The 22,925-nt window shown below is 42.9% G+C and overlaps 3 protein-coding genes across 7 annotated transcripts in view; 1 reads left to right on the forward strand and 2 right to left on the reverse strand.

Moving 5' to 3' along the window:
• Positions 1–103: 103 nt before the first annotated feature.
• LOC100565980 (hydroxyacylglutathione hydrolase, mitochondrial) lies at positions 104–18,719 on the reverse strand. Of its 2 annotated transcripts, XM_008116805.3 has the most exons (10): positions 18,576–18,719; positions 15,254–15,323; positions 12,891–13,072; positions 11,122–11,186; positions 8,504–8,621; positions 6,338–6,446; positions 6,112–6,215; positions 5,236–5,337; positions 2,829–2,908; positions 104–2,739 (listed from the first exon to the last, which is right to left on the reverse strand). In XM_008116805.3, the coding sequence occupies exons 3-10, from the start codon at positions 12,993–12,995 to the stop codon at positions 2,640–2,642; spliced, it is 783 nt and encodes a 260-aa protein (XP_008115012.1). In that variant the 5' UTR covers positions 12,996–13,072; positions 15,254–15,323; positions 18,576–18,719; the 3' UTR covers positions 104–2,639. The 2 variants fall into 2 exon arrangements, with proteins under 2 accessions (XP_008115012.1, XP_003224801.3); XM_003224753.4 differs by lacking the exon at positions 15,254–15,323.
• A 3-nt stretch (positions 18,720–18,722) lies between these two features.
• Positions 18,723–21,311, forward strand: fahd1 (fumarylacetoacetate hydrolase domain containing 1). Its single transcript, XM_003224754.3, has 2 exons — positions 18,723–18,808; positions 19,820–21,311. The coding sequence occupies exon 2, from the start codon at positions 19,828–19,830 to the stop codon at positions 20,497–20,499; it is 672 nt and encodes a 223-aa protein (XP_003224802.3). The 5' UTR covers positions 18,723–18,808; positions 19,820–19,827; the 3' UTR covers positions 20,500–21,311.
• meiob (meiosis specific with OB-fold) overlaps positions 21,095–22,925 on the reverse strand; it is an 84,399-nt gene continuing 82,568 nt past the window's right edge. For 3 of the 4 annotated variants that reach the window (XM_016995919.2, XM_008116804.3, XM_003224755.4), the window contains 3 exons: positions 22,366–22,555; positions 21,682–21,768; positions 21,095–21,500 (listed from right to left, as the gene is read on the reverse strand). In XM_016995919.2, the coding sequence (XP_016851408.1) occupies positions 21,393–21,500; positions 21,682–21,768; positions 22,366–22,555 (385 nt within the window). In that variant the 3' untranslated portion in view covers positions 21,095–21,392. The remainder of the gene's footprint in view (positions 21,501–21,681; positions 21,769–22,365; positions 22,556–22,925) is intronic. The other variant, XM_062964236.1, reaches the window with a different exon arrangement.

The raw sequence follows: 22,925 nt of genomic DNA on the forward strand, positions 1-22,925 counted from the left end.
TTCATCTTTTGCGGGTTGTGCCGTGGCTCGACAACATGCACACTCAGTGGGAAAGCTTAGATTCCAGGAAATAACAGAGAAATACACAAACACACACACAATGTAGTAGTGCAATTGATCTTTATTAACAGGGCACAGGCACCTGTTTGAAGGACGGGCCCCAAATTAGGGGATTCCAGATGGCGAGGTGGATGGGAAGACAGCCAACGGGTGCATCTAAACTGTAGAATCGATGCAGTTTGATACCGCTTTAAGCGACATGGCTCAACGCCACGGAATCTTGGGAGTTCCTGTTTTGCAAGGACGTTCATTGCCCCAAAGAGAACCAGTGCCTCCCCAAAAACAACAAATCCCAGGATTCCACAGCATTGAGCCCTGGCAGTTGAAGCGGGATCAAACTGGATCAATTCCACAGTGTAGACGTGTCCGGATTAGAGAAGGCAAAACTCATTCAAAGAGAAGTGATTGCCATGCTGTTCCTGACCACTTAGGCTGAAGCCATGGTGCTTTTCCAAGTCAATCCTTAGTAAGGATTCTCTATATCAACATTTCCCATTCTCCAATCTCCAAGGAAGACATGGTGCATTGAAAATCCTGGAAGCTCGCCCCTTTTATAGGAATATATATTTATATATATTATCTATATTTATATGTACAGACACACATTAGCGGGATCAAGAGGGGAAGGCGCACAAGCTGGGCAAGTGGCTGGGGTTTTTCCCCCATATCTAAGTGACTTTTTAGGGACTCCCCAAAAAAATAAGTTCTCCCAAACTTAAGGGATGAAATGTAGTAATCCTGAGCCTGCCCTCATTATCCCTGCTCCATTACATTAAGAAATTTCGTTTCCCCACGAAGACAAACACACTTTGTGTTGTCGAAGGCTTTCATGGCTGGAATCACTGGCTTGCTGTGAGTTTTCTGCGCTGTATGGCCATGTTCTAGAAGCATTCTCTCCTGGCGTTTCACCCACATCCATGGCAGGCATCCTCGGAGGTTGTGAAGTCTGTTGGAAACTAGGCAAGTGGGGTTTATTTATCTGTGGAAGGTCCAGGGTGGGGAAAAGAACTCTTGTCTGTTGGAGGCAAGTGTGAATGTTGCCAATGGCCACCTTGATTAGCATTAAATGGTCTTACAGCTTCAAAGCCTGGCTGCTTCCTGCTTGGATGAATCCTTTTTTGGGAGGTATTAGGCAGGGAGCAGCCTAGCTTTGAAGCTGCAAAGCTATTAAATGCTATTCAAAGTGGCCAATGGTAACATTCACACTTGCCTCACACAGACAAGAGTTCTTTCTCCCACCCTGGACATTATTCCACGGGTATATAAACCCCACTTGCCTAGTTTCCAACAAACTTCACAATCTCTGAGGATGCCTGCTATAGATGTGGGCAAAACGTCAGGAGAAAATGCTTCTGGAACATGCCTATACAGCCTGGAGAACTCACAGCAACCCAAACACTCTTTGTTCCAAATGCCAGTCGTTCTTCAAAAACTAAATTTTCCTTTCAGAACTGGGTCCTTTAAGTTGGAAAAGTTTGAAATAAACTTCCCTCTCTCCATGCCCAAACACATTGTCGACAATGGTGGCTTTACTCTATTCAGAGCAGGAAAGGCTGGGATTTCTAGTTCTGACAGCATCCAATGCAAGTGAAATTTGGGCTATTTCAAAGAAGGTTTTTAAGGTGAAACTGGTCGAAGTAAGGAGGCCAATGGACCCAGCAACAATCTTAGACGCCTGCTTTCTCACACAATTCATGCCCAATGGCTTTCTCTAAAGGGATATTTTCCAAAGCCCTTGAATAGGGGAAACTATAAAGAAAAAGGAGACGATTCGGCACAACTGAGCGTCCCAAAGCTGCAAATCAAAAAAATTATTTCAAAGCTAATAGATCTTTTTCCTATGAGTTTTTCCCCAGTTTTGTACAATTATAGTGCTTCGATCCAAATTAATTGTCATGGGATTCTGGGATTTGTAGTTCCCCGAAACGACAAATCCTAGGTTTCTGTCAAAAGCAGCCAAAGCTGGATCGACGATGCCATATAATGCAGTTTGGAAGCCATATAATGCAGGAAAGACCCATATAATGTAGTTCAATGCAAGGTACACTACATTATTAATATCAGGCATATTAATGGGAGAGGTTATAGACATGTGATTGTACTGAGCATGTTCAGACTCAGAACTCCATTTTGTAGTCAGTCTGCTTTACACCTCAGTGGAGGTTGGATGCATGTCACTTAAGCGGCTGAGGGGGAAAAGGAAGGGGCCTGAGGCCAGGAGTTATGGGAGTTGGAGTTCAAAACACCCAGAGAACCGCAGTTTGCCCAAACCTGGTCTATACTCACCCATATAATCCAAACTGCATTATATGACATCGTAGATCCAGCCTTAGACAGTTAAAACCAGAAACAAAGTGGTTATCCTTGTGTTGCGGGACAAACTTGGAAGACAAAGATTCATGCCAAAACGGTGCAGCTGTGCCCCCAAAATATAACAATATATGACCACACACCGGACAAATTCCAAGGAAAATTATATCATTTTCAATAGCTGGCATGGAGACGAAATGGTGGGAATTACTGAACCAGAAACAGCAGAGGAAGGAGGGAACAGAAGGGGGGATAAACCAGGTCCGGCTTCAATCCTTGGGCACTTTGAAGCCGTCTTTCTCCCTGCGGATGGCTCCCATCGTCCGGACGGGGTCGGCTTCCTTGGCGTGTTGCTGGACCGAGGCCTCCCTGTTTGGTTTGGAAAAAGGGGAGAGGAGTTTGTTTGGAGCCGCTGGAGATACAAACCCTTAATGCCCAGTTCTGGTGTCCCAACTCACCTGACTCTCATAAAGGGATTGTAGGCAAACTCTTCTCCAATAGTCGATGGGATGGTTGGTTCGCCACTGTCGTATTTCGCCTGCGGAGAAAAATCAAATTGTCTAAGGTGCTTGGATAGCAGAAAAAGTCATGATTTTGGGTTAATGTGGCTATCTACAACCCCCACTAGAAGAAATCAAAATAAAAGGGGGCTATTGCTAGTTTATGTGGAAGTGATGGAAAAGGAGGTCGGCAAATGAAACCCACGTTGCCCTGGGAGCCATGGCGAAAATAACGCTACAGGTTGAGCATCCCTTATCCCAGAGCTTTCCAAACTTTTAATGTTGCCTTACTGGCAAACCGGAGGTTAAATGAACCCTTTAGAAGACTCACAAACACAAAACTACACAGAAATCTATGCATACGTGTAGATACAGTTGTCCTATTACTAACTAATATACAGAATAGAACATAGGTAACAAACTAATTATAATCGTTACAGGCACATGAGTAATGCACAAATGAAGACTGTTTAAAACATTACATCAAACATTATTTTCATGCTTGTATGTTTTTTCAGTAACAGGTAAGTATATTTAGTGACTGAGTTCAACACTTTGAATTTCAGCATTGTCCCACGCAGATAAAAGTCTTAGGAATGCATGGTCAATGAAATAAACAACTGATAATTTCTTCTGTAAATTGTGGTTCACACTTTAGATAAATTCAGCATTGTCCCATGAAAGTTAATGTCTCGGAGATGCGTATAGAGGAATGTAAAACATAAAGGAGTGTAGAACAACAAGGATTCCCGGGTATTTTGCAATCCTCGTTTCTGGATCAAAATCCCTTCTTCAGGTTGCTTCTGAGGGTTCTTTCACGCGTTTGTGGGAGAATCTCCTGAAGCTTTTGTAAACTATATTTTAAAAAGACAACATAATAGATTTGCTGTTGCCAGCACCCAGTAACATTGAGCAATTTCTCATTAGTTTAACACCCATTAAGACTTTCATACAATATAATAATAATAATAATAATAATAATAATAATAATAATAATAATAATACTTTATTTATACCCCGCCACCATCTCCCCATGGGGACTCGGGGCGGCTTACATGGGGCAGAGGCCCAAACAACACAAGGACAAAATATAAACAACATAATACAATCACAATATAACACAGATAAAACAGTAATGCAATATATCAATTAAAACAACAATACAGGATAAAAAATTACATTAAAAACACATAAAAGGCAAGACCGTAATAAATACAGGATAGATTATTAAAAACCCTCTGGGGCTGATTAATTAATGACTGTATCTCCGAAGGCCTGCTGAAACATCCAAGTCTTCAGTTGTTTCCTGAAGGAAGGTAGAGAGGAAGCCAACCTAATCTCCCTGGGGAGGGAGTTCCAGAGTCGGGGAGCCACGGCCGAGAAGGCCCTCTCTCTCGTCCCCACCAAACGCAGTTGTGAGGAGGGCGGAAGCGAGAGGAGGGCCTCCCCAGAAGATCTCAGCGACCAGGTGGGTTCATAGGGGACGACGCGGTCACGAAGATAGGCAGGTCCTGAACCGTTTAGAGCTTTATAGGTAATAACCTGCACCTTAAATTGGGCCCGGAATATAATCGGCAGCCAGTGGAGCTGCTTAAACAGGGGGGTTGACCTCTCCCTATAATATATAGATTATATAATATACATTAAAGATAAAAAAAACTTCATATAAGCTTTATGTTACAAACGAGGTTTGGACATTTTCCCCATGACACTTCTTATATCCTACGTTTGATTCTTCTGTTGGCTCCTCTCTAGCCGTCTCATGGGGTTCATCGCAAACATATATACAACCTTGGCTTCGTGCAAAAAATGATTAAAAATAGTGTCAAACATTACCTCCACATGATGCATGAAAAATGTATTCTGGTGTATTCAGCACAACAGGGATGAATGTTGTGTTCGGACTCAGATATGTAAAACAGTCTAAAATCCAATGGAGAAAAACAAATCCAAAATCCCGAACACTTTTGCTCCCAAGCTTTTCAGATAAGATGCTCAAACTATGTTCTGTTTTAATGCTTGCAACAGTTTGGATTGCAACAAAATCCACAAGATAAGGGATACTCAACTAATAACAACAACAGCAACAACAACTGTAATCATCATAATAGATGCTCTTCAGGTAGGCTAATATTTTGGCTAGCCCTGAGTGTGCCAACGTAAGAGGAGCCATTTCCATCCACTAACATCAGGAAGCAGTTGCACAAGATCAGAATTTGCAAACCCTAACCTTTTTTCGGATTATAGCTCCCAGAATCCCCATCTTAAAAGGAGGTCTCATATGGAAGATACGAAGAAATATGGAGGAAAGGGGGAGATATGGGACAACCCCACTTGTCTCACAAAAAAAAGCACCCCTCCTTGCCTTCGCCCAGGAGAGTTTGTGTTGGATGGCGCTGTTGTTGGGCTCCACGTGCCGAGCGAACTTCAAGTTGTTGATGGTGTATTCGTGGCCGCAGTAGACTTTCTGGGAAAGAGGAAAACAATGGGCTCAAACTCCAGGAAAAGAGAATCCACTTAAACATTAAGAAGCACTTCCTGAGAAAACTGCTCAACAGTGAAAGACGCTATTGCCTTGGATTGTGTTGGTGTCTCCTTTTCTGGAGGTCTTTAAATGGAGACTGGATGGGCATCTGTTGGGAGGGCTTGGATGGTGTCTTCCTGCCTGGCAGAAGGGGGTTGAACCAGATGGCCTTTGGGTGCCCCTTCCAACTCTAGGAATCTATTATCATTATTATTATTATTATTATTATTATTATTATTATTATTATTATTACTCTAGGATATTATTATGATTATTCTAGGATATTAGTAGTAGTAGTAGTAGTAGTTGTTGTTGTTGTTGTATTAAGGAGAGTATGGATGGCTTTTGAGGGGTCTCTTCCAACTCTAGGATTCTTATTATTACTCTAGAATATTATTCTAGGATATTATTATTATTATTATTAGTAGTAGTAGTAGTAGTAGTAGTAGTAGTAGTAGTAGCATTAAGGAGTACAACTCCATGTATAATTTTGAGGATCTAAGAGATAAGAAATCAGGAAGGTTGGTCTTCATGTTCCGTGTTTCACCTTCCACAGCAAGCTCAAATATCTGCCTTTTTCTTCTTAGTCTCTCTCAAAATAATGATGGTAAATTTGGAGACAGCAAAAGGTTCCTGGATAGGGACATTCCAAATATATGGGGAACTACGACTTGGACTTTGGGCCAACGGGTCCAATTTTGTCTGGATAAAGGTTACCGTTTCAGGAGGAAGGCGGCCCAAGATCTCAATCAGAGCTTTGTACATTTCCTCCGGAGTGCCTTCAAAGAACTTCCCACAGCCGGCCACAAAGAGCGTGTCCCCTAAACGGAGAGACAGAGGCAGAAAAGAAAAACCATGTTAGTATTTCCCTTTTGTAAACCACTACATCTCCAAGTCATTTCCAACTTAATGGGCTTTTTAAGTTTTCCATCCCGAATCTCACCCGTGAAGACGGCCGGAGGATCAGAGCTATTGGGCTTGGTCACAAAATAGCAGATGTGCCCCGAAGTGTGGCAAGGGGTGGCGAGGCATTTCACGTTCAAGGAGCCCACCTAAGAAGGAGAGAGAGGACACATTCAGGATAATTGATAAGGAGCTTCTAACGAGAAAGAAGGACTGGGCTCTTGAACACACAGCAAGTCCCAGCTTGTAGTGAATACTCAAGGAGACAGAAACGCAATGAGAAAAAACAACACCCTGGAAACTCACAACTCTGTTCTATTCTGTCCTTTAGCAGTGAAGCTGACAGGTGGCTTCTCCCTATGGTTTAGTCAACCACCTCAGTCTTTGACCTGGATAGATTCACTCCTAGGCCCTTGATCGTCCAATGTAGGGCTGTCCATGTGTTTCATGGAGGTATTCAACCATTCGATGGGTCAATGGGAAGGGTTTTCCGTGGGATTTCAATGGGTAGGGTGTCCATGTGTTTCATGGAGGTATTCAACCATTCAATGAGTCAATGGGAAGGGTTTTCCATGGGATATCAATGTGTAGGGTGTCCATGTGTTTCATGGAGGTATTCAATCATTCGATGGGTCAATGGGAAAGGTTTTCCATGGGATTTCAATGGGTAGGGTGTCGATGTGTTTCATGGAGGTATTCAACCATTCAATGAGTCAATGGGAAGGGTTTTCCATGGGATTTCAATGGGTAGGGTGTCTATGTGTTTCATGGAGGTATTCAATCATTTGATGGGTCAATGGGAAGGGTTTTCCATGGGATTTCAATGGGTAGGGTGTCTATGTGTTTCATGGAGGTATTCAATCATTTGATGGGTCAATGGGAAGGGTTTTCCATGGGATATCAATGTGTAGGGTGTCCATGTGTTTCATGGAGGTATTCAATCATTCGATGGGTCAATGGGAAAGGTTTTCCATGGGATTTCAATGGGTAGGGTGTCGATGTGTTTCATGGAGGTATTCAACCATTCAATGAGTCAATGGGAAGGGTTTTCCATGGGATTTCAATGGGTAGGGTGTCCATGTGTTTCATGGAGGTATTCAACCATCTGATGGGTCAATCGGAAGGGTTTTCTATGGGATTTCAATGGGTAGGGTGTCCATGTGTTTCATGGGGGTATTCAGCCATCCAATGGGTCAATGGGAAGGGTTTTCCATGCGATTTCAATGGGTAGGGTGTCCATGTGTTTCATGGAGGTATTCAATCATTCGATGGGTCAATGGGAAGTGTTTTCCGTGGGATTTCAATGGGTAGGGTGTCCATGTGTTTCATGGAGGTATTCAACCATTCGATGTGTCCATGGGATTTCAATGGGTAAGGCTGTCCATGGGACATCATGGAAATACTCAGTGCTGCACTTAACCATCCAGTGGATCAATGCATAGATAGACTCAAGGGACTTGCTCTTTGGGTTGCTGTGAGTTTTCCGGGCTCTGTGGATGTGTTCCAGAAGCATTCTCTCCTGACATTCTCACCCTGGACATCATTCCACAGATATATAAACCCCATTTATCTAGTTTCCAACAGACGTCACAACCTCTGAGAATGCCTGCCATACATGTCGGAGAAACATCAGGAGAGAATGCTTCTGGAACATGGCCATACATGGCGCACGCGAAGGTGTTAGTGGACGAACTTAATTATATATGCATTTTAAATGTGATAATTCATGGTTTAACAGATTTTAATTAGAGTTTTAATTAATGCAGTACTGTTTTATTGTTTATGGATTCTGTTATTGTTTTATTAAATGCATTTTGGGCAATATAATTGCTGACTGTTGTAAGCAGCCCTGAGTCCCTCTGGGTGAGAAGGGCGGGGTAAAAGTGATGTAAATAAATAAATAAAATAATAAATACAGCCCAGAAAACTCAGTGATTCCGGCCATGAACGCCTTGCTCTTCCTCCTTTCCAAACTTGTCCTAGTCTCTTCTCCCTATGACGGCTCTATCCGTGCGGCCTAAAAGTCATTTTCAAGAGCTACTTTCTGCAGTGCTCCAGCCCACTCTAATGCTCATGAGGCACAAAGCAAACCCTATCGTCCCCCAGCAAAAGGACCCCTTCTCCACAAGCGGAGAGATCCCAGGTTTGGAGAGCGTTTGGCCCAACGAGTTCTCCTCCCATCCCCTTTTGTTGGTGTGTTCTTTACCTGAAATGACATAAGATGAGAGACTTTCTGGGTGAGGGCTCCAACCCTGCTATCTCCCCCGTACACTCGCAACCCAGGCTCCATCTTTACCAGTTTCTCATTGCCACCAGCGTGGTCCCTGGAAGGTCAAAACGTCAGACTTGGGGGGCTGCGCAGACACACAAGAGCATTCCCCGACAATGCCCTTCTTGAGCGAACCGGGCTTTGCTTTGGAAGAAACTTATCAACGAACGGCATCTCCGTTCACTCAACAATGCGGATGCACCCAGAGTCTTGCAAAGAAACTGGAAACTACAGCTTGAGAGGATGTGTTGGCATACCGTATATACTCAAGTATAAGCTGACCCGAATATAAGCCGAGGCACCTAATTTTACCACAAAAGAACTGGGATAACTTATTGACCCGAGTATAAGCCAAGGGTGGGAAATGCAGCAGCTACGAGTAAATTTCAAAATAAAAATAGATACCGATTAAATTTCATTAATCAAGGCATCAGTAGGTTAAATGTTTTTGAATATTTACCGTATTTCAATGAAAAACAATAAACCAGCTCTATAAAATTAGGGGCAACAAAAACAATACGATAGTAACAATAAGCTAATAATAATAATAATAACAACAACAACAACAACAACAATAACAATAATAATCAAAAGGCCACCCTTCTGGGATCTGCACGCATCATCCGAAAATACATCACACAGTCCTAGACACTTGGGAAGTGTTCGACTTGTGATTTTGTGATACGAAATCCAGCATATCTATCTTGTTTGCTGTGTCATACAATAAAATAATAACAATAATAAAAACTTCATTTGGATCTCATCCTATCTCCCCATGACTCAGGCCGGCTTCCAACATAGTAACAGGCAAACATTCAATGCTTATAGAAACAATGCAGAGCTAGATATAGATCTATAATTCTATATACTAATTTCACATATGCATTTCCCCCTGAAACGCTTGCAAATCCCCTCTGTGTGTGTGTGCGCGCACATGTATTTCCTCTACAATATTTGCAAGCTATATATATATATACACACACACACACACACACACACACACACACACAGTAGAGTCTCACTTATCCAAGCCTCGCTTATCCAAGTTTCTGGATTATCCAAGCCATTTTTGCAGTCAATGTTTTCAATATACCATGATATTTTGGTGCTAAATTTGTAAATACAGTAATTACCACATAGCATTACTGCGTATTGAACTATTTTTTTGGTCAAATTTGTTGTATAACATTATGTTTTAGTGCTTAATTTGTAAAATCATAACCTAATTTGATGTTTAATAGGCTTTTCCTTAATCTCTCCTTATTATCCAACATATTCACTTATCCAACATTCTGCCGGCCCGTTTAGCTTGGATAAGTGAGATTCTACTGTATGCCTATATATATTTGTGTGTTCATTTTCCCCCTGTAATATTTCCAAGCCCTATATATAGGTAGGTAATAATATATTCATATCTATCCAGATATCTCTATTTATATAGATATTTGCAGAGACTTACAAACATATGAGAGTAAATTCATATATAAAAATAATGTATATGTATGGCTACAGATACACAGGTACATGGATCTATATGTATAAAGGATTTGCAAAGACCTGCAAACATATGAGGGGAAATTCATATATAAAATTAATGTATATAGATAGATACACATATAAAGATACATAGAGATGGCAAATGCTTGCAAGGGGTTAATGCCTATACAGTAGAGTCTCACTTATCCAACATTCACTTATCCAACGTTCTGGATTATCAAATGCATTTTTGTAGTCAATGTTTTCAATACATCGTGATATTGTGGTGCTAAATTTGTAAATACAGTAATTACTACATAGCATTACTGTGTATTGAACTACTTTTTCTGTCAAATTTGTGTTAACATGATGTTTTGGTGCTTCATTTGTAAAATCATAATCAACTTGATGTTTAATAGGCTTTTCCTTAATTCCTCATTATCCAATATATTCGCTTATCCAACATTCTGCCGGCCCATTTATGTTGGATAAGTGAGACTCTACTGTATATCTGCAGGAGAGTTTAACTAATATTTCTGGGGGAAATGCTTTCATAAGATTAATGAATATATATTTTTCTTCTTCCTGACCTGCAAGTGTTTCTCTTTTCAAAACATTCCCTTGATTAAGAGCGAGGGAGGTTTTGCAAAAGAAAACACACTGATAAGGGAGGAGAAGAAAGAAATAGATCACATATTGCAAGCAATAGCCTGCAGGTTCAGTTGCCGACCTTGACCTTGACCCAATTATAAGCTGGGAGAGGCTTTTTCAGCTCATAAATAAGGGCTGAAAAACTCAGCTTATCTTCGAGTATATACGGTATTTATTTCCCCCCTTTCATTTTGGAGAACTACATTTCCCAGCTTGGCCAGGAAACTATGCCAAGTGGGTGAAAGTGGGCCGAAACATTCAGGTGAGTCAAACTACCCCAAAACACAACCTGAGAGTTTCTTGTCTTGAAGCAAAAGTGATTGGGGCAACCTATTCTTGGCACCACAACACAGAGAATGGGATCGGGCACATACTCCAAGCATCTATCTTTTTATTATTTATTCAAATCTGATCGCTAAAAGGGTTACCAGTGGTGATGCGTCGTGAGGACGGTGGTCAGTTTCACCCCATGCTTTCGGACGGCGTCCAGAACCTATGGAAAGAGCGAGACGAGGAATCTATTTCAAGTTATGTCTCTCTGTATCCGCTTTGTCTCTCTTAAAGACTCAGAAAGAAACAAAACAATGTGCAATGTACATAGAGACAGAGACACTGCAATAAGACAAAAACACAGGAGTATGAAAAATAATCTGAAAGCCATTAAAATCATTAAAAACCTAATAAAAGATGTAAACACTACTCAGCATCCCCTGAATCTCACTTTAAAATGTCTTTCTTTAAAAGCCTGCCTGAAAATAAAGGTTTAAGCCATTAGTATCACAGTAAGTTAGCGGTACGTTTGTCTGAATCTGCTTTTAATCACTGTATATCTATATTATTTATATACAGTATTTATATTCTGCCCTTCTCATCCCAAAGGAGATTCGGGGCAGATTACATTGCACACATACAGTAGAGTCTCACTTATCCAAGCTAAACGGGCCGGCAGAACCTTGGATAAGCTAATATCTTGGATAATAAGGAGGGATTAAGGAAAAGCCTATTAAACATCAAATTAGGTTATGATTTTACAAATTAAGCACCAAAACATAATGTTATACAACAAATTTGACAGAAAAAGTAGTTCAATACACAGTAATGTTATGTTGTAATTACTGTATTTACGAATTTAGCACCAAAATATCACGATGTATTGAAAACACTGACTACAAAAATGCGTTGGATAATCCAGAGGCTTGGAGAAGCGAGGCTTGGATAAGTGAGACTCTACTGTACATGGCAAACATTCAATGCCATTAGACATACACCATTAGACATACAACATATACTGTACATACACAGAGGCGATTTAACATTTTCCAGCTTCCGGCTTCAATTCCTGGCCACAGGGGGAGCTGCCGCTTCATCGTCCACTTGTGACACTGAGTCCTTGACGGCAGTACTTCCTCATTCCTTTCCACATGCTGCTGGCAGTTTTATGGTGTCTTAAGGTAAAGGTAAAGGTTTCCCCTGACGTTAAGTCCAGTCATGTCTGACTCTGGGGGTTGGTGTTCATCTCCATTTCTAAGCCGAAGAGCCGGCGTTGTCCGTAGACACCTCCAAGGTCATGTGGCCACTGGCATGACTGCATGGAGCGCTGTTACCTTCCCGTCGGAGTGGTACCTATTGATCTACTCACATTGGCATGTTTTCGAACTGCTAGGTTGGGAGGAGCTGGAGCTAACAGTGGCTGCTCCCGCCGCTCCTGGGGGTTTGAACCTGGGACCTTTCGGTCTCTAGCTCAGTGCTTTAACACACTTCGCCACCGGGACTCCTATGGTGTCTTAAATTAGTTAAATTAGCCTCCCCGCATAAAGTGGTGCCTAGAATTTTCTACTTAACAAACGCAACTGTTTTTTGAGCTGCTTAGGTGGGCAGCAAGCTAGGCTATTAACAGTCGGGAGTTCAATCTGACCTGGGCTTCGATCCCATGACCTCTCAGTCAGTAGTGATTTATTGCAGTTGGCTACTAACCAGCTGCGTCACAGCCCGGCCCCATTATTATTATCAAATCAATACAGAGGTTATGGTATGGTATTGATAGTATGGTGTGTATTATTAGTTAAGCCTGTTAAGCCTGTTTTTAATAATAACTCTCAAGCAACTGGAAATGACATTTATCTGGCATTGACCAAAGCCTGTATGTTACCCGAGAGTTTATTGTAAATGCTTTGTATTTGGATTCATTTCACGGTACCTTCTGGGGTTGCACCGGGTCGACGATGGCAGCCTCCTTGGTCTCCTCGTCGATGAGGAGGTACATGTAGTTGTCCGTCAAGGCGGGAAGGAGCTCCACTTTCATGTTGGCCTGAGCGACCAGCTTGGAAGACCTTCTCTCAAACTCCGTATGGAGAAAGTGCGCCCGCAAAAAGGGGAAACCTTCAGGAGAGAAGCAAAACCAGAGACGTTTTAGACAAGAGAAGTTAGGGTCAGTGGGGAAGGGTCCACAACGCTCTGGGTCAATGGTCGGTTGGATCTTTCTGGGAGAAGATGGAGGAGAAGATGGTGGAGATGAAAAGAGAATTCTAAGTCTATGATCTGATTGATCCTTCTAGAGAGAATTCTAGGACTGGATGACAGTTGAACAGTCAAAAGAACTACAGCTGGATCTACACTGCCATGTAATGCTGATTGAGCTGTATTATATGGTCAGTGTAGACCCATATAATGCAGTTCACACTGTATTATATGAGTCTACATTGACCATATAATAGTGTTTTATTTCTTGTTTTAATGATGTATCCTACCTCGAGCTGCAGGGAGAGGTGGGTATGTAATACATTATTATTAATTATTATTATTATTATTATTTAATGTAATTCAAGCTGCATTATATGGCAGTGTAGGTCCAGACTAAGAAGCAAAGTGGAGGAGGAAGAATTTTTAGGAGTCAAATCTCAAATGAATGCAGTTTAACCCAATTATAACTGCTGGCCTCAATGCTGTGGAATTGTGGGATTTGTAGTCTGGTGAGGCACCTGCACACTTTGGCAGAATAGGATCTATTGAAAATAACTGCACCGACACAGTACCTTGACACATATCTCTTTGGAAATAAATGCCAATCATGATTGTATTGAAAAGGGAAAATGTCATATCCGTTTGGCAAATGTGAATCTCCATAAACACCTTTTGAAAACCACTAGTCAAGAAAAGCATGACCTTGTTTGAAGTCAACCTTTAGAACACCTGATATTCATAAGCATTCATGTAAGGGCACACAGGTAGCTTGGCTGTTAAACTGAAGAACCATGTCTTTGAACTGCCAAAGACTACAAAAATATATTTGGTTAGCAGAGGATGGGTGTTTCTTTGAAGTAGAAATTGCACTTGTCCAAAATACATACACTCCCTTGAAAACTCTGAGTTTAAAAAATGCACTCAGAGATTAAAAAACAAAATGTTCTTTGAAAAATACCATATTTCATTTACTCACAAACATCTTGTATTAATTCACCATACAGGCACATTTCTTATTTAAGTTCAGTTATAGATAGGATAATAATAATAATAGTGCAGGTGGTCCTGGTGGTGATCGGCACATTGGGTGCCGTGCCAAAAGTTCTCAGCCGGCATTTGGAAACAATAGACATTGACAAAATTACGATCTGCCAACTGCAAAAGACCACCCTACTGGGATCTGCACGCATCATCCGAAAATACATCACACAGTCCTAGACACTTGGGAAGTGTTTGGCTTGTGATTTTGTGATATGAAATCCAGCATACCTATCTTGTTTGCTGTGTCATACAATAAAATAATAATAATAATAATAATAATAATAATAATAATAATAATAATAATAATAAGTTTATTTGTATCCTGCCTCCATCTCCCCTGAAGGGGATTCAGGGCGGCTAACAGAAATATCAGATACAAAAACAATTACAATATACAATATATCAACAGACAATAACATGCACCAGTAGTAACCAGAAAATTAAAAACACTTATTAAAACATAGAATTAAAAACAGTGAGGCTGTAATAGTAGATCAACAAAGTGCACAGTATAAATTGCGAAGTAAAACTTTGATAAACTTAGATAGGATATAGTTCTCTCTATGTGTTGAATACACAGGTTATCATTCTTAATCAATAGTCCATAGTTTTTAGGTATAGTTTTATTCACTGAAGTCCATAAGTCATACTTCTCTACTGAAGTCCTAATAGCAAAATGCATCCACTTCCACTGAGGTCTGATGCAAACAGGAATCCACCTCCACTGAGGTGTAAAGCAGACTGAATACAAAATGGAGTCCTGAGTCTTAACATGCTCAGTACAATCACATGTCTGTAACCCCTCCCACACCAAAGAGGTACAGTCAAACTGGCAAATAAATATACACATAGAATACAGGTTAGCAAATATATACATTAACAAATAAATAGTGAAAGGCTTGGGAGATGGCTATTTCCAATAGATCCTGTCAAACTACAACTCTCAGTGTCCTGTAGCATTGAGACCTAACAGTAAAAGGGGTCAAACCATATTATTTCTATAGACACACCCCAGTTATTCCATAACCCCCTTCTCCCCAAAGGACCTCTTCTCCTCACCTGTGTGGCAGTTAAGCCGCTACAGAGCAGGTGTAGACAGACTCAGGAGACAGGCAAGAGAAGGCAGCAACTACGAGAGCAAAAAGGAAGGCAAAGATCAGGGAGTTTGTCAGAGCGATCCAACAAGTTGCACTCGCGTCGACAGCCCCAGGACCAACGCCACGCTCCGAAGCCTTAAGTTAAGCCAGGCTTTGAAAATCGCTCTCAATTTAGTCCCCCAAAACCTGCCAAATTGACACTTCTCTGAGGTTTCTGTCGCTCCTAAGAGGTTTCCTCCTTTCCAGTCTCCAAGCGGAGCAACCTGTTTTGTAGACGCAAAAGTCACCTGGCCTAAGGCTCCCTTCTCTTGTTCTACCAGCTTTTTTGTGTGTGTGTCAACAACAACAAAGCCTGTTTCAGCATAAAAAATAAAGGAAGTCTGAGAATAAAAAAATATTAGAATTGGAAAGGGGCCACGAAGACCATCTAGTCCAACCATTTGGTCCAACATCTTGCCACCCAAAACCCATAAAAGATGCCCACTTAATCTCTGCTGAAAGGTCCAAACTCCAAGGATGCGTCTACATTACAGAATTAATGTAAATTGTTGTGAGTTTTCCGAGCTGTATGGACATGTTCCAGAAGCATTCTCTCCTGACGTTTCACCTGCATCTATGGCAGGCATCCTCAGAGGTTGTGAGGTCTGTTGGAAACTAGGCAAGTGAGGTTTATATATCTGTGGAATGATGTTCAAGGGTGGAAGAAAGAACTCTTGTCTGTTTGAGGCAAGTGTGAATATTGCAACTGGCCACCTTGATTAGCATTGAATGTCTTTGCAGCTTCAAAGCCTGGCTGCTTCCTGCTTGGGGGAATCCTTTTTAGGGAGGTGTTAGATGACCCTGATTGTTTCTTGTCTGGAATTCCCCTGTTTTCAGTGTGTTGTTCTTTATTTACTATCCTGATTTTAGAGTTTTTAATATTGAGAGCCAGATTTTGTTCATTTTCACCGTTTTCTCCTTTCTGTTGAAATTGTCCACATGCTTGTGGATTTTACGTGTCATCTGACATGGTCCAGTATTTCTGTGTTCTCAAATAATATGCCGTGTCCGGGTGCTCTGCTATGGCTGACTTCTCTGGTTGAGTTAGTCTGCAGTGCCTTTCATGTCCTTGATTCGTGTTTGGACAATGCTGCGTTTGGTGGACCCTATGCAGACTTGTCCACAGCTATACATTAGACTCCTGCAGAGGAGAGAGGATCCCTCTTGTCCTTTGCTGAACGTAGCATTTGTTGGATTTTCTTAGTGGGTCTGTAGATAGTGTGTAGGTTGTGTTTCTTCATCCGCTTCCCTATGTGGTCAGTGGTTCCCTTGATGTCTGGTAAGAACACTTTTTCTCTGGGTAGATCTTTGTCTTTCCTCTCATGGCTTCGTCTTGGCAACTCTTCTGATGTCTCCCACCCTGGACATTATTCCACAGATATACAAACCCCACTTGCCTAGTTTCCAACAGACCTCACAACCTCTGAGGATGCCTGCCATTGATGCAGGTGAAAGAATGCTTCTGGAACATGGCCATACAACCTAGAAAACTCACAGCAACCCAGTGATTCCAGCCAGTGATTTTGTGATATGAAATCCAGCATATCTATCTTGTTTGCTGTGTCATACAATGTCGTTGTGATAATAACAACAACAATAATAACGTTATTTTTGTTTGCCATCTCTATCTCCCCAATGGGGACTCGGAGAGGCTCACATGGCGCCAAGCCCAGCCCTTCCACACAGAATATCAAGGCAGAAAATCCCACAAGATCTGCTTTGAAATGGGTTATCTGAGTCCACACTGCCATATATCCTAGTTCAAAGCCAATACTGTGGGACTTTCTTCAGCTGTGTGGAAGGAGCCTAGGAGTGCATCTACATTGTATAATGAACGTGGTTTGACAACACTTGAACTGCCATAGCTCAATGTTATGGAATCCTGGGAATTGTAGTTCCCTATCTGTTAGGAAGTCCAAAACACCCAGAGAGCCCAAGCTTGCCCATGCCTGGCTTTAAGCATTGCTTATATAAGACTGAATCAGACCAAAGGGCCTACCTATTATTACTATTGACACGACGACATAGTCTGACACAGCAAACAAGATAGATATACTGGATTTCGTATCACAAAATCACAAGTCGAACACTTCCCAAGTGTCTTGGACTGTGTGATTTATTTTCAGATGATGCGTGCAGATCCCAGTAGGGTGACCTTTTGCAGTTGGCAGATTGTAATTTTGTCAATGCCTATTGTTTCCAAATGCCGGCTGAGATCTTTTGGCACGGCACTCAGTGTGCCCATCACCATTGGGACCACCTGCACTGGTTTCTGCCAGAGTCTATTATTATTATTATTATCTAATATTCCCACCACTAGTAAAGGAGTCCCTGTGGTGCAGTGTGTTAAAGTGCTGAGCTGCTGAACTTACGGACCGAAAGGTCCCAGGTTCAAATCCTGGGAGCGGAATGAGAGCCCGCTGTTAGCCCTAGCTCCTGCCAACCTAGCAGTTCGAAAACATGCAAATGTGAGTAGATCAATAGGTACTGCTCTGGTGGGAAGGTAACGGTGCTCCATGCAATCATGCTGGCCACATGACCTGGAGATGTCTATGGACAACGCAACGCTGTTAGGCCTAGCTCCTGCCAACCTAGCAGTTTGAAAACATGCAAACGTGAGTAGATCAATAGGTACCGCTCTGGTGGGAAGGTAACGGCGCTCCATGCAATCATGCCAGTGGCCACATGACCTGGAGATGTCTATGGATAACGCAATGCTGTTAGGCCTAGCTCCTGCTAACCTAGCAGTTTGAAAACATGCTAATGTGAGTAGATCAATAGGGAAGGTAACAGCGCTCTATGCAGTCATGCCAGTGGCCACATGACCTGGAGGTGTCTATGGACAACGCCGGCTCTTCGGCTTAGAAATGGAGATGAGCACCAACCCCCAGAGTCGGTCACCACTGGACTTAACATCAGGAGAAACCTTTACCTTCTAGTAAAGGAGTGTGCCAACTACCAGGGGGCGCAAACTGCAAGCTCCTGTGTCTTTAATGGTTGTGCAGAAGAGGGCATTTCCTCATGTCACAACTGCAATGCCCTCTTTTGCAGGTCCCGCTCTGTCCACTGGAGGAAGGCATATCAGACAAGGTTGCCCTTTGGCCTGAGCCAGTCTTATGTAAGCAGGGAGCCTTGCAACCCAGGCCCACGCTGAGCCCTCCAGCGTGGACGACAGACCAAAGCCACGAGAGAGTCCCCACAAAGGCTCCCCTGTCCCCCTGCTGCCTCTCCTGCGCCTCCCTTACCGGATCTCAGCCCCACAGCGAGCCCAGCGGCGGCCCAGAGCCTCCCTCCGCCGGCCCAGACCATGATCCGAGGCGCCTTTCCTCCCTGACCCTCCCGCGGCAGCCAATGGCAGGCTTCTCCGCCTGGCCAAGCCCAGCCTCCCCGGGAGGAGGAAGAGGAGGAGAGAGAGAGAGAGAAAGGGGCGGGCATTGGGAAGTGGCATTGCATGGCACCGAAGGAAGGCGCACGCTCGGTAAGCAATGCCGCAGCCCTGCCTTTTTGCACTTGCAACCCCACCGGCCCCTTCCCCAAAGACCTGCCTGGTTTAGGGCTCAAAGGGGAAGCTTTGAGGGGAGAATGTCAGCCTCAAGGGAAGGGTGGACTTTGGAAGAGGGAGCCAAAGGGTGCAATGGGGAGGAGAGAGAGCCAAAGGCTGCCAGCTCTTGGTGACTTCTTTCTCTTTGCCCTCAGAGCCCCATTGCAAAGCAAGGCCTTCAACAAAACAAGGATTTAGTATTTGCCAAAGATAGCCAGCTCTTGGTGACCTCTTTCTCCTTCCCTTCAGAGCCTTATTGCGAAGCAAGGCCTTCAACAAACAAGGCTTTAGCATTTGCCAAAGACAAATACACAATCTCTGAGGATGCCTGCCATAGATGTGGGTGAAATGTCAGGAGAGAATGCTTCTGGAACATGGCCATACAACCCGGAAAACTCACAGCAACCCACTGATTCCAGCCTTCAACAACAATTGATCCCAGATTATCTTCTTATCCCAGATTATATAGCAGTGGAAACTCATATAATCCTGTTCAAAGCATATAACCAGGGATCAAATCCTGGGATAAAAGGACAGTGGAAAATGAGCCTCAATTTAAAAAGGAAGGGAAGCAAGCCATCAGATTGATTTTTTTTTTCCGTGTCAGGAGCAACTTGAGTTGCTTCTGGAGTGAGAGAATTGGCCATCTGCAAGGACGTTGCCCAGGGGACGCCCAGATGTTTTGATGTTTTTACCATCCTTGTGGGAGGCTTCTCTCATGTCCCCGCATGGAGCTGGAGCTGATAGAGGGAGCTCATCTGCACTCTCCCCGGGTGGGATTCGAACCTGGCAGCTTTCAGGCCAGCAACCCAACCTTCACGTCACGAGTCTTTAGTCCACTACGCCATCGGGGGCTCCTATTCTATCAGATCCTATCAGATTGATGTAGGAAACTGTATCCCCCGCTGCTTTGATCAACATTCATTTCCCACTTTTCTCTTTTGGCAGCAAGACGCATGGCTTCCGCTAAGCCTTTGTCCCGGTTCTGGGAGTGGGGCAAGAACATCATCTGCGTGGGGCGGAATTACGCCGATCACGCCAAGGAGATGAAGAACGCCCTCCCCTCCGAGCCGCTCTTCTTCCTCAAGCCCTCCTCAGCCTACGTCCGGGAAGGTTCCCCCATCGTCCGGCCCTACTACTGCCACCAGCTGCACCATGAGGTGGAACTGGGGGTGGTGATGGGGAGGAGGGCCCAGGAGGTGTCCCCCGAGGCGGCCATGGAGCACGTGGGGGGCTACGCCCTGTGCTTGGATATGACTGCCAGGGACACCCAGGCCGAGTGCAAGAAGAAGGGCCTCCCCTGGACCTTGGCCAAAGGCTTCCACACCTCCTGCCCGGTCAGCGACTTCCTCCCCAAAGAAAAGGTCCCCGATCCGCACCGGTTGAAGCTCTGGCTGAAGGTCAACGGCGAGTTGCGTCAAGAAGGCGAGACGTCCAGCATGATCTTCTCCATCCCGTATATCATCAGCTACATCAGTGGGATCATTCCTCTGGAAGAAGGGGACATCATACTGACGGGGTCGCCCAAAGGAGTTTCGGCTGTCGAGAAGAACGACGAGATAGAGGCCGGGATCGAAGGGCTGCTCAGCATGAGGTTTCAAGTCGACCAGCAAAAAAGCCGGCCCTGAAAGAACGGTCCATGTCCCAGAGAGTTTTGCTCAATGAAGTATAGGGCAGGCATGGACAAACTTTGGCCCTCCAGATGTTTTGGACTTCAACTCCCACCATTCCTAATAGCTAGTAAGCTGTGTTGTTGAAGGCTTTCATGACTGGATGCGATAGGCTGTTAGGAATTGTGGGAGTTGAAGTCCAAAACACCTGGACGGCCAAAGTTTGCCCATGCCTGACATAGGGGAACATCAGCATCATCTTTTTCCTGAGAGATGCAAGGAAATGAAAGCTGAGCTGCTCCTCAAACCAGTCCAGTAGGATCTTCCCATTTAGGTCCACAAAAGGTACTGGTAGATGATTGTGTTTTTTCCAAACAGGATGGCTTTCCCCCTTTTGTTGCAAAAGAAGGGAACCAAAACAGAGAATCAAAGGGAGGGCAGTTGCGCTCTGTGTACTTCAGTTTGAGTCAAAACAAAACCAAAATGTAACAATGACTCCCCCCCCCCCCGAAAAGCACAGCCAAGTGCCTGCAAAAATAACACAGAATGTTCTAGTAAATATTTTTGATATGAAATAATTTGTAACAAAATCTGTTGGAACTGAATACTAAAATGCTGAATAAATATTTTTGCTTTAATGGAACTATTTTTTACAAGTTAAAAACATCTTAATGTTTTCCTCAAATGTTAACACATTTAGATAAATTTTACTTGTTTCAAGGAACAAATCAACAATACTGTACTTGGAGTTGTCTTGGAGATACTGAACCGTTCCTTCAACAATGTAATGAATTTAAATGATTTGTAATAAAGCAACTTTGCAAGAAGGATGCAATTTATGAAGAAATAATTATTCTACCAAATGACAACAGATTTTTAAAAACATTTGAACTGTTTTGAAGGCAGCATAGTTATTTTTCTTTCAGTGGCAAGTTTTGACTGGCTTCCACAGGATCAGCAAGCTTGCAAGAGAGGAGATTCACTCTCAGTCCAGTCCGTGAACTTGCAGAAGGAATAATCTGTGGAGGAAATTTCAAATTAATGGCTATAAAAAATTATTGTAAATTTATTTCTCTTTTAAATAGAAAGAGACAAAACTAGATAACTTGCAAAGACCGTGGATTTCACAATAGTGATCAAAGAACCACTGCTTTGTCAGGTACACATATAATTAAGTTGAGTTACTTTTCCGTTACATACTTTAAAGTAAATTTTGCTTCGTTCCAACAGAAAGTGCCACTTCAAGGCGGTCCGTTGAGCCTCGGTCAGAGCCTGGAACTCCTGGACCTAATGGAATAGCCATGGTTTAGCTAGTAAGAGATACACATAATTTGGAAGAAGGTATGTTTGTCAATAATCCAGTAAAAGGACCCAAATGGCAAACTTTTTCCAGACCAAATGACAATTCAAGCATCCATCTTAGCTTTTCATAATTCCTTGCAATGGGAAAAAGAGTGCTGGGATGTGTTTAAATTGTGCAGTCAATGGAAGAACAATTTTTGATTAAAGAGCTATCCCAAGTGATCATTTTGGAATTTAAAAAAAATGAGATCTGCCCCAATACCGGCTTCCATAGAATGCTCATTCTGGAAAATATTTTTAAATCTTTATAAACAAAAACCAGCAACACCTTAAGAAATTATTAAATGAATAACTAATAAATTAAGAAATTACTGTGCCTTAAGAAATTACTTTTGGCATTCCATAAAGTGCTTAATCAAATGTGATGTTGGCCATCAGAGATACAAGCATTATTTATTGCCACATATGAAACCCTTTAAGCTGGAAGGATCTTAAATATGGCAATAAAAAGATCCCCATCACATTTTTCCTGCATCAAAAAAAGAGGAATTGAGGTAAGCTTTTCTTGGTATAGTGTCTCACCGTATAACCCAGAGCCTCTTCGGCCACAGTGTCGGAGAAGCTGCAAGAATGGAGGGTGCCCGTGTGATCAGTCAGATCGACAAAGAGATCAAAGCTGGGGAAGACTGGCATGGCATCAGAAGAGGCACCAAAGCCGGGGCAGAAAGAGCACACATTTGTGTTTTCGTTGACCACAAAGTGGCACTTGACACTGAAGGAAGGGAATACACAGAACAGTTAGACAAAGTGATCCATATATACCTCACAACCTCTGAGGATGCCTGCCATAGATGTGGGTGAAACGTCAGGAGAGAATACTTCTGGAACATGGCCATACAGCCCGGAAAACACACAACAACCCTGTGATTCTGGCCATGAAAGCCTTCAACAACACAGAGAGAGCTATATTTCAGATTTTGTAGATTGCCTTGCCTTTGGAGAAAGAAGGAAGGGAGGGAGGGGGAATCTTCCCTCCTCCTTTCTTGGAGTTAAGGCAAGTTTCCAGCTACCAAAAAACACAGACACAAAACCCGTGCTTTTTCTGTCTGAACTTGAATTCTTGAGCAGGGAAAGTCATGTGT

Source organism: Anolis carolinensis, unplaced genomic scaffold (assembly GCF_035594765.1).
Source record: "Anolis carolinensis isolate JA03-04 unplaced genomic scaffold, rAnoCar3.1.pri scaffold_13, whole genome shotgun sequence".
NCBI lineage: Eukaryota > Metazoa > Chordata > Lepidosauria > Squamata > Dactyloidae > Anolis > Anolis carolinensis.